Source organism: Triturus cristatus, chromosome 10 (assembly GCF_964204655.1).
Source record: "Triturus cristatus chromosome 10, aTriCri1.1, whole genome shotgun sequence".
Taxonomy (NCBI): Eukaryota; Metazoa; Chordata; class Amphibia; order Caudata; family Salamandridae; genus Triturus; species Triturus cristatus.
The window spans coordinates 151,561,084-151,571,905 of record NC_140593.1 but is presented as its reverse complement, the minus strand read 5'-3'; the positions used below and the strand labels follow the sequence as shown (position 1 = coordinate 151,571,905).

The following is a 10,822-nucleotide window of genomic DNA, read 5'->3' as shown; positions in this document are numbered from 1 at the left end:
TAAGGGCAATTTTATTTCAATAAATACAAACTCCAATATATTAAATAAGTTAAATACTATGTGTTAGTCCCTAAAACTCAAAACCTTCTATCAGTGATCCTTGAAGCTCCTCTCGATTGGGTGGCCGGCACCATCCAGTGAAGCCAATAGTTCTGTTTGCAACAATATGGGATGTCTGGATCTGACAGTATTCTGTCACACAAACATGGTGAGAGGTCTGACAGGACCAGACATCCTAAGAGTAACAAAATAAATAGAATTTTTCAACAACATCGGTATCAGCTATAAATTAAAATTCCTTTAGGGCAGAGGGTAAAAAAATACATTTATGGTATAATGCTAGTATTTACCAGTGGATGTATTGTTATGTAACATTTGGCAGCTTAAATAGCTAAAACATGACGGACATCAAAGTATGATTGTGCGTCTATCATTTAAATAGATATGGAAATGCACAGTTTTATAACTTCATTTACACGCAAAACACAAAATAAATTTGGATAAATACAGATAGAATGACCCAAAAATAAATATGGATAAATACAGATGGAAATGGCCAAAAAATAAATACCATAAAACCGGGAGCCTTCAATATAATGTACAAGCAAAGAACACAAACAGAATGCAACAGTATATATACATTAGATTTGTGCCCCTGCATCCTGAGGGCGTGGAATCGAGGATCTGTCGCTGTACACATCACCAAGCGCTGACTTTCAGGTCAATGCCCTGTTAGAGTGTGAAGGGTAGCTTAAATAGCTAAAACATGACGGACATCAAAGTATGATTGTGCGTCTATCATTTAAATAGATATGGAAATGCACAGTTTTATAACTTCATTTACACGCAAAACACAAAATAAATTTGGATAAATACAGATAGAATGACCCAAAAATAAATATGGATAAATACAGATGGAAATGGCCAAAAAATAAATACCATAAAACCGGGAGCCTTAAATATAATGTACAAGCAAAGAACACAAACAGAATGCAACAGTATATATACATTAGATTTGTGCCCCTGCATCCTGAGGGCGTGGAATCGAGGATCTGTTGCTGTACACATCACCAAGCGCTGACTTTCAGGTCAATGCCCTGTTGGAGTGTGAAGGGTAGAAAATATCTGCAAATCAATCAAACTGAAGCATCCTGACAAAAAAGTATTGTGAGCTGTCTGTAGGAATGCCCGGCTCCACTGCCGTCTGTAAGTCTGTTCTGGCAATGTCTTCCCTTCAGCTCGGCGCGGACATCCGGCCTCAGATTGTGATACTTCTATTTCCGGTTAATAAAGTGCAAATGGCAGCTGGCTCAGGTCTTGTGCAGATGCTGTTGTGGTCAGTAGAACAAGACTTGTCGTAGCAAGTGGTAGCTTCACACCTGCGCGTTCTTCACCCGCTCGAACGTCTGCATGATGTGGGTGGTGGGGACGCAGCCCTCCCTCACGATGCTCAGGATCCCTGGAAAGGAAGAAGCACAACAGCATGAGATTGAGAGGGCTTAGAGAGTTCTGAGGTCTGTGAGCAGCAGAGAGAAGGGAAGAGACAAGCATAATGAGCACAGTAGGGATTGGCTCCTCATCATCCAATGGGTGATGGAGTCCAGGAGGGAACCGCCCTCTCACATGGCATATACTGACTGGAGAAAGCGTGGGGTCTGCGCCCTCAAGGAGACATTGAATGACTGGGGCAGGGTGGGATATCATGGAAACAACAAACTGCTAAAATACAGACTCGAAATCTTTCACTGCCAAAATATCTACCACAAACAACAATCCCCCTGCAAAAATGTCGACCCACAGTAAACTCACTATCAAGCACTTGGCCAATAAATTCAGACAGGAGATGGAATAGTAACTTAAATCTATACTTCAATAATTATGGAGTGAGTCTCACTGGAATTAGGAATTTTTAACAGGTCTAATGCTCTTTAAATAGACATTTGTGTATATTTGTGCATGGGCAATATTTTGTAAATCTGCATGTCAGAATCTGTGATTCTGAGGTCTCTACTTACAGATGGGACTAGAGTAAGGACCTTCAGTCATTGGGTAACTTGGGCGGCGTGGAATTGTCCCTGAGAAAAAACAATGGGTTTGGGGAAAAAAATAAAAGATCCCGCCTTGGGGAATAGTGTCTTACTGAGGGAGGTTCTGGGTCCATGTGCTAAGTCTGAGTGAATTTGTAAGCACTATTACTAAATTTGATGAATTTGCAGTATGCAATTTGCATCATTTCTTCTTTACTGGAGATGGTTTTGAGCATAAAATGCCTCCGTAAGAGACATTTTTTGCTGATTAAGTCTTCTGCCAGTATCTAACGTGACTTTTTAATGTATGGTATATACTACCATGAAAATTTCATGCAAGATAAAGGCGAACTGAATTTCACACCGTTCATGTAATTTTAGCAAAATTTTGTGAAACAAATTATGCAAGATGGTACACCAATAGTGCAGACTAATGATAAAGAGAAATGCTTGTAAAGTTTAAAGTAGGGGTCAGGATTTGGCAGAGGTAAGAAACCTCCGGTGGCATCCCTGCAAACTTAGAACACGCGCTTGGAGTTTTCCTCAGGGGCTCAATAAAGTGCATCTCTTTGTTACGCATTTATCTTAGCCCCTTTAATGCTTCAACTGTCCATTCATTCTGGGCTTTGTAAGTCTGTATGCCTTGGACACCAGGAATCCACTGGATCCGGACAGTTTTTTCCCAAATCTCATGGCAGGTGTTTGGCGGGTGGGAAGGGGTGGGGGTGCAGAGCTCCCTGTTCATATCCAAGGATGCAACTGATCTAGTTTGGGAATAGCAGGGGACAGAGATGAAACAGAAACAAGCATTGGTTAAGACCCACCTTCGTCTATTCTCAGACAGTTCACCACCGTGGAGCCCACCATCTCGTAGGAGTCCCCATCACACAGCACCCCCTCCAGCTTGTGCCGTAGACGCCTGAAACACAGAGCAGAAATACAAAATTAGTAATTTAAAGAAATAATCAACAAAGGCTCAGGTGGTGGGGATTAAGGGAAAGTCAGAGGAAGGCAAACATCTACCTGACCTCAAGCTCAACTAGTCAAACACACCTGTGTTTAATGCACCCACATATAGGCTTATGCCAAGCATCTCAAATACCCTAAAACATATGCATGAGATATCATCAACACCCTTTTCCCTCCTTTCACCTTTCAGTAGCACCAGTCTAGTCATATGCTTAAAAAAGCCTAAACTCATTCAAAATAGCTCACCGCCCATCGATACTCCAACACTCTTCCATTCACCTTTCAGAATCTTCAGCTCACGCCCTTCCACAATCCTTGCCCCTGCCCTCAGCTCCTAGCAGCCATCTAGTAACTCTCAAACCCCAGGCACCATCTCTTACGCAGAAGGCCCACTCACAACCTTTTCCTGATTTCAGCCCCTGTTCTGAATGAGTACTCACGAGATGACCATGTCATGGCGGGTGCTGTCACACTCCCCACTGGGATTGGCAGAAGTGATGGCCAGAGGGCCGGTCATGTCGGTCAGGTGGGCAGAGATAGTGTGGTCCGGCACTCGGATCATGATGGAGTCTTTGGTGCCCACAATGTCATAAGCTGGTCCAACTCCTACAGAAGGAGAACATAAAAAATGAATCAGCAACAAGTCAGGTGTGAGTGATTGAGCATTTGAGTTTGACTTTATTTATTTTCTCAGCATCATGAACAGAGTTGCTGTACAGTGGCGCCTTCATTTGGTTGTGCTTAATCTGAGCAGATGTTTGAATGGTCTAGCCTCGGAACATCAAGAGTTGATGAAGGTCCTTGAAGACGTGATTGCTCTAGTTGTGCAGTGGGCACACATTGTCCATTTAGTATGAAAGAAGCTCTTCTAAAGCATTTCAAACAGCCACGGTCCATGCAGGATACAGTGGTGGGGCCGCGTTGGGGGGGGTTCGAGGGACAATGCAGAGGGGAAATTAAATAAATAAATAATTTTCCCTCTGCATGGTCCCTCGATATCCCCACCAACGCGGCCCCACCGCCCCACAGCTGTTACCTGCACGGACTGCGGCTGATTAAAAAACTGTGAAAGGCATGCACACATTTGTTTGTTATATCTTGAGAGGCCAGCTGTCTGCAATACATAATGTTAAACATTCTTTAAAAAAGTATTTCTGTCTTACATAATTTTATGGCTGTTTGATATATCATTCTGTCTGCGCAAGGGACTATTTTACAACTGAAAAGTACACTGACGCAACACACAAAACATTTTTTCTCATACAGCCATAGTATACCGAACGCAACCTTTCTTTGTTTTGTCATTGCTGCAGGGTTTAATTAATGTTTTAGTCAGGAATTGTGCGAGTCACATATATTTCTTCGTCTGGTTTACACACATGTACACACACACACACATATATACATAATATATATAATATGCACATGCAATGGGTACATGAGATGGGGGGTCTGTGTGCTTTAGGGGTGAATGTGCATGTAATACCTGCATGAGATTGAGGTGGCTACACATTAAAGGGGGGACTGCACCCTGATATGTATATGCAATAGCTCCATCTTATAGGGACCTCGAGAATGGGGGTCACTGGACCCTGATATGCACATGCAATAGCTATATGAGATGGGGATCTGTAAACATCAGGAGGGTGAATGTACATGCAATGCCTGCATGAGATGGGGGTCTGTAGACATCAGGGGGTCCATGTGCATGTGATACCTCCATGAGATGGGGGTCTGTAGATATCAAGGGGTGAACGTGCAGGTAATATCTGCATGAACTGGGGTATGCATATATTAGGAGGGTCTGAATGAACTCTGATATGTACATACAATAGGACCTGAGATGGGGTTCTGTAGACCTTAAGGGGTGAAGTAATTCCTGCAAGAGATGGGGGTCGGTACACATGGAGGGGGGGGGTGAGTAAAGCATGATCTAGACAAGCAGCATATACATGAAGTGAGCACACCCCTGAATTTCCACAGGCACAATTTCTGGCATTTGTAGCCCTCACCCCTCTAGCCTCCCCAGCCCACCTTTCTTTGACAAAGAAACAGCCCATGCAGAAGAGGTCACACATACCCATCCTCTTCAGCCACTCCCCCTTCTGGACGATGCAGCTGATACCCCCAGGGTAGACGCTCGCCATGAAGTCCCACAACAGGAGGCTGAACGGGGGTCTCACGGCCCGCAGCTGGTCCAGGTGGGAGATGCAGATACAGATGGGCTTCTCCAGGGGTCGGTCCTGCAGAGGATGGAAGAGAGGGAAGTAATGAATGGTTTAGAGAGAGAAGGGGGAGGGCAGGACCGTCAGAGATTATGTGCAGGATCCTTAGACCCAGTCACACCACCTCTGTAAATAAACTAAATGTCTCTAGTGCTAGCCAACAGATTGTACAAGTTAAAAGCCCGTATTGCCTTCTAATGACACTTACACCGTGACTCCTAATGTATGATGATTTATGTTGAACACGAGTTGTCTTTTGGCATTGTGACTGTTCTAAATATGTATCGTTAATCTCAGATATTGATGCAAATTCCTGAGGTCTGGAAATCTGTTGATTTCCTTACCCGTCACATTACCCACTGGACTGTCAATGTTATTGTTCCTTTTTACTGCATGTTTAAATAAATACAATCCTTTCCATTTGGAAGTACCACACAGGTCTAATTGTAGTTCTGTGCTTATTCACCTATGTTGTTTGGTAGGGACCTATGTGGCATTTGTAGCACCTAGGGCTACAAATGCCACTATTGCCCTCGGTCCCTCTTGGCACACAGGGTTCCCTTGTTCTCTGTTACTCTCTTTCTAATGTCCTATAGCAGACAGACACTGGCCACAGAGTTCAATGCAATGGAATCTGCACAGTCTGAGAATGCAGAGTCACTGTGTAATCTGGGGCATTAGTATCTTTCTTGTGCACGTGATAGCATCTCGCTGGGATCTCCTGCCCCTAAAGCAGGGTTCTCTCCTGAGACTATGTGTGGACTGGAGCCCACACTTCCCTTATCACCCCCATCTCACTCTCCCCCAAAGTATGACAAGCTACCCTTTAACCTGGCTGCTTTCTTTTTTTTTTTTTACGTTTTGGAGTTGGAACTTTCTAGGCAGATATTACCATGAAAACCCTCACCTGCAGAATGGTTTTACCCTGTCATTTCCATGTCAATATATCCAACTATACATACTCCAGGCTGGTATCACCATGGTAATCACACCCCTGCAGAATGGTTTTACCCTGTATTTTCCATGTCAATATATCCAACTGTACATACTCCAGGCTGGTATCACCATGGTAATCACACCCCTGCAGAATGGTTTTACCCTGTAAATTCCATGTCAATATATCCAACTGTACATACTCTAGGCTGGTATCACCATGGTAATCACACCTCTGCAGAATGGTTTTACCCTGACGTTTCCATGACAATGTCTCCGCCCGCAGGGTGATTTCTAACTATTCGGGTAAATTCTGCGGAAGTCCGCTCCTCGGTGCTCACCTTGATGGTGTATATCTTCTGGATGGCCTCAGGGTGTTTGCAGGAGGCCGCCAAAGCGTAGACCGTGTCTGTGGGGACTCCGCACACCCCACCCTGGTCCAGCAGGGCAGCGATGGTCCTTAGACTGCTGGTGCGATAGGAATCGGGGCACACGCAGGAGTCCGACGCCTCAACTTTCTCCTCTGACTTTGTTTCCTAAAAGTGCAAAGAGCAGACAAGGGGTGAGACAGCGTCACCTACAGCTGTCCTTGAGCAACACATGCACATCCCAGAGTTAGAGGACTAAAGACTGGTTATTTGAGAGACACATTTATCGGAACTGAGTGTTAATTTAAGAATAGTAATTTTGCATGTACTTATCACTGTACCTTGAAGAGAGGTGGTCCCATGGGAATTAGGTCCTTGGTGAAAATGCAGTTTCCAAGAGATGCCGCTGCCCCGTAGATACAGACGAGACTGAAGACGGACAATACTGTGACTAATAAAACACACAAAGACGGGAAAATTAGACTTTAAGTTTAATATTATCAACAAAAAAAGAGGCGCGTGCTGATCACGTTGATGTTAAACCAAGACAGGGGTTCCTTCAGGAGGGATTTAAAAAAGGTAAATGCCACCCAGATAAAATATAAACATAAGACAGAGATTAATTTTTCACTCTACTTCGGTCTGTATGAAATTAAGTGTGGTAAAGCATTTAAACTGGTACATGAACCCCTTTGTTGGTTTATACTTAATTGCCCTGGTTCCCTGGGTTATGGGGCTCACCCCAACTCTTCGTATTATAACACGGTGATGTTAAGGCAGCAGTGGAGAGACAGATACAAAAACTAAGAAATGTGGAGGTCTGGCAGAGAACCAGACAAATGTCAGGGTTGTAACTGACTCCATTCGAGCCAGGCTTGTCAGACACACTCCAGTCCTTTCTACAGACCACTTCCCTTTAGCCCCCAACACATTACAGGTGGACTCGGGATGGCACTTGATAGAAGTTGCCTGTTTATCATGAATTACCCTTTGGAGATCACTGGCATGCATTAACACAGAAGAGGAACCCACAGTGGAAGGTGTCCACTTACTCTCGAGTGCGAGGGGCAGGCATTCCAAGGTGAAGAGCAGGAAACAGACCATCACCACCTCCATCAGCAGGGCGAGCAGCACCAGCACCACGTTGGCATAGGCGACTGTGGAACAAGCAGAACAGGATGGCGTCAGATGTCGGATATGACATATTTCAGATGTCAGTGGGGGTCACAGTTGCTCAAGTCTTTAGATGAGGACACTACGATGCCCCAGAACAAAGGACCATCGAGTGACAGACACCGGCCCGTACCCACTACAGCCGGAAGCAGCTGCTGTCTGTTAGGGCACCTGGGCCTCAAGTATTCAACAGAGGGATGACTGGACATCAGTATCCGGAGAGACTTACCCAAGGACATCAGGAAGACATTGATGACCAGGAAGGTGACAGCACCAACAGTGAATGCACCATAACTGGCGACGTGGATATTCAGCAGGGGACCTGGAGAGGGAAGAGGAGGAGGGGCAGAGGGTTAGTCATGGATGAAACAGAACAGAGGAAGGAGCTCTTCCTTCAAAGGCAGCAGATGGCTAGGACCAGAGACAAGGGATGAAGGAGGACCATATACTGCCCAACACCTCACTCATCTAACAGCCAATCATGGTGCTGGATATTGTCTTCTGATGATGTGTAAAACTGTATCTTCCACCTCATCGTAAACAGGTGCGCCCTGATTTGGTGAAACACACTTCTCGAAACACCTAATCCCAGTTTAAGTTGTTTTCTCGCATGTGTCAGAAGACAAGGGATAATTTAATTCTGGTAAATATGCCCCCGGGTACAAGAAATTAGCAGTTATTTGAACAAAGGTGATAATAACTATTGGTTCTTCCCACAAATGGATTATCAACAATAGTTTATCCAGATCCATTAATAGTTCCATAAGTCATTAGTCCCCTCCTAGTGGCCACCAGCTGCACTCCTCTTCCACCCTTTGCCCTCCACCTGGCAGCCATCACATATGATCCCTAGCCGGTACTTCTACAGGTCACTGCTTACAAGGGCCCCCAGTCAGAAAAAGAACTGCATGTGATGTCATCAAGAAACTACCTGCATGCGTGGCTACTACAAATGAAACTAATAACCACAAATATACATCACCCCCACTGGTATGCCTACTGGTATGCCTTATAATCTAAACCACACAGAAGCTTCATGACACTGGATCCCTAGGACTTTTCGGCAAACATTTTGCACATTGTAAAGAATAAGATTAAGAGATCACAAGTTACCTGCAAGTCGTAGCCACGCCCATGTGGCCCATACAGCAGCATAACAGAATGGAAGGACCGACCCAAATCTTCGACCTCTCTGGACCACGATCCTGCAGACATACAACTGGAAGAGAGCACCAGGGATCAGCACCCAAGGGATGGAGAGGTGGGCTCTGGTATGGTCATCGAGGGACCCCTGGATGGCAGAGAGTGAGGCCAAGCCATTGCAGATGAAGAAGAGGGCATCAGGGAGCTGGCATCTGGTAGTGCTGACCTCCTGGCCCTCCTTAGACCTGCTGGTGACGCGCTTCAGGCACAGCAGCAACTCCTGGAGCATAGCTGATGACATCACTTGGGGTCCAGTAGAGATCAACGACTTGTCAGCGATGGAGTTAATGAGGCTGGCAAAAGTGGCGTAGAGGGAGGTGGCTGTGTAAATGCTGCAGACCACTCCGAAGAAGATATGGGATCCCTGGAGTGGAATCTGTTGGAGGGTGGAGACAGTGAGGAGGAGGAAGCATGAATTCTGCAGCACCTCCAGGAGGTCTCTGTTGAGGGACATCAGGCAGAGGATGCAAGCAGCGACCAGAAAGAACCAGCCCCCCACCATGCCCGCTCGGCTCTTGTCCACATTGTCCCCCGAGAGGAGCACCGTGAGGATGAACTCTTCCCAGGACATCAGCAACCAGAACAGGCTGTGGAGTCCAAGCTTGGTGGTGTGGTAGACGTCTTCTCTCAAGTAACTGTAGTAGCTGGCGCAGAGCTGGGACAGCGCATTGATGCTGACCCAGATGGCGCCAATGTAGAAGGTCTTCATGTACCCAAAGCAATAAAAGGCAAAGATGAGCGAGGCCACCGCGTCAGCGATGTGTCCCAAGGCCATGGGCTCAGCGTACTTGGAGTTCTTCTTGGTCTCCTCCCCGATGCCACTGGAAGAGGTGCTGTTGGCCGAGCCCAGAAGCAAGACGCTGAACATGGGGTTCCCGAAGCCTGGAAGGACATTCCTCTGGGTCAGGCCCTTCAGGAGCAGGGCAGTGGCGCCATAGAACCCAAACAACACAATGAGCAGCTCCAGGGTCCCCGAGACCACCAGAGCCCACTGTCCGAAGAGCCCCACTGCCTCGAAGACCAGTGTGAGGGTGATGGCGCCAAACACGAAAGGCATGACGTAGTTAACGGTGGCCGAGCAGAAGGAGAGGATGAAGGCGACGGCGGTGTATGCCACCAGCCCTGCTAATGCGCTCTCACTGACCGGAAGAGGGGAGGCAGCCATGATGGTCTGGCTATTAGAAATGTTCAGGTCTTGTGTGATGTTGTGGATGGTGGGATACGCTCCCAGGACGACACGTGTAGCCCCGTAGCTGCTCCAGAGGGCGGCGAATGCCACAAAGGCGGTGCTTCCAAGGTGATCGTACTTCCGGAAGCACAGGAAGCCTGCAATGAGTTGTGTCAGTCCTCCAATCAGGATGAGATGGACCCCTGCAAGAGATAACACATGAATTGTCAGCACGGGTGTGTGTGTCTGTGTGCGCGAGTGTGTACCCCCTCCCTCCAAGTGTTTTATGCATGTTATCCCAGCGCCACCTGAAACTCTTTGTGCGATCTGTGGCTGCCACACTCACCTGCCAGGATGTTCTCCACCCCTTCAGCGTTCACACTGGTGTGGAAGGAAAAGAAGTTCTGTAGGGCCACCAGGAAGGCGCTGATGACGTTGGCGAGGAAGCCCATGACGGATGGTTCACTGTAGTACACAGAGGCGAAGCCTTCCATGGTGAGCGGCAGACCTGGGGGAGGGGAGAATGGTCAATAGACAAGAAATTAGCCGCAGGTGAGAGTGGGATAGGAGGTGAGAGTGGGACAGGAGGTGAGAGGGGCAGGAGGTAAGAATGAGATGGAAGACGGGTAGCTGGGTGGGTAAGACCCAGATTAGATTGGTGCCCGGGGTTAGATGGGGAACAGGAGGTGGGACAGGAGCCAGAGGCCTAATATCAGACAGAGGTGCGATGGCAACAGGATGTGAGAGTGGGACAGT

General features: G+C 46.7%; 1 protein-coding gene across 1 annotated transcript; it reads right to left on the bottom strand.

Moving 5' to 3' along the window:
* Positions 1-1,373: 1,373 nt before the first annotated feature.
* LOC146789075 (uncharacterized) lies at positions 1,374-10,560 on the bottom strand. The gene is made up of 10 exons (XM_085629978.1): positions 10,413-10,560; positions 8,809-10,269; positions 7,925-8,017; positions 7,575-7,679; positions 6,864-6,973; positions 6,496-6,690; positions 5,077-5,239; positions 3,437-3,602; positions 2,852-2,946; positions 1,374-1,459 (listed from the first exon to the last, which is right to left on the bottom strand). Exons 1-10 carry the CDS (start codon positions 10,558-10,560, stop codon positions 1,374-1,376), a joined length of 2,622 nt encoding a protein of 873 aa, XP_085486104.1.
* Between the last annotated feature and the right edge of the window lie 262 nt (positions 10,561-10,822).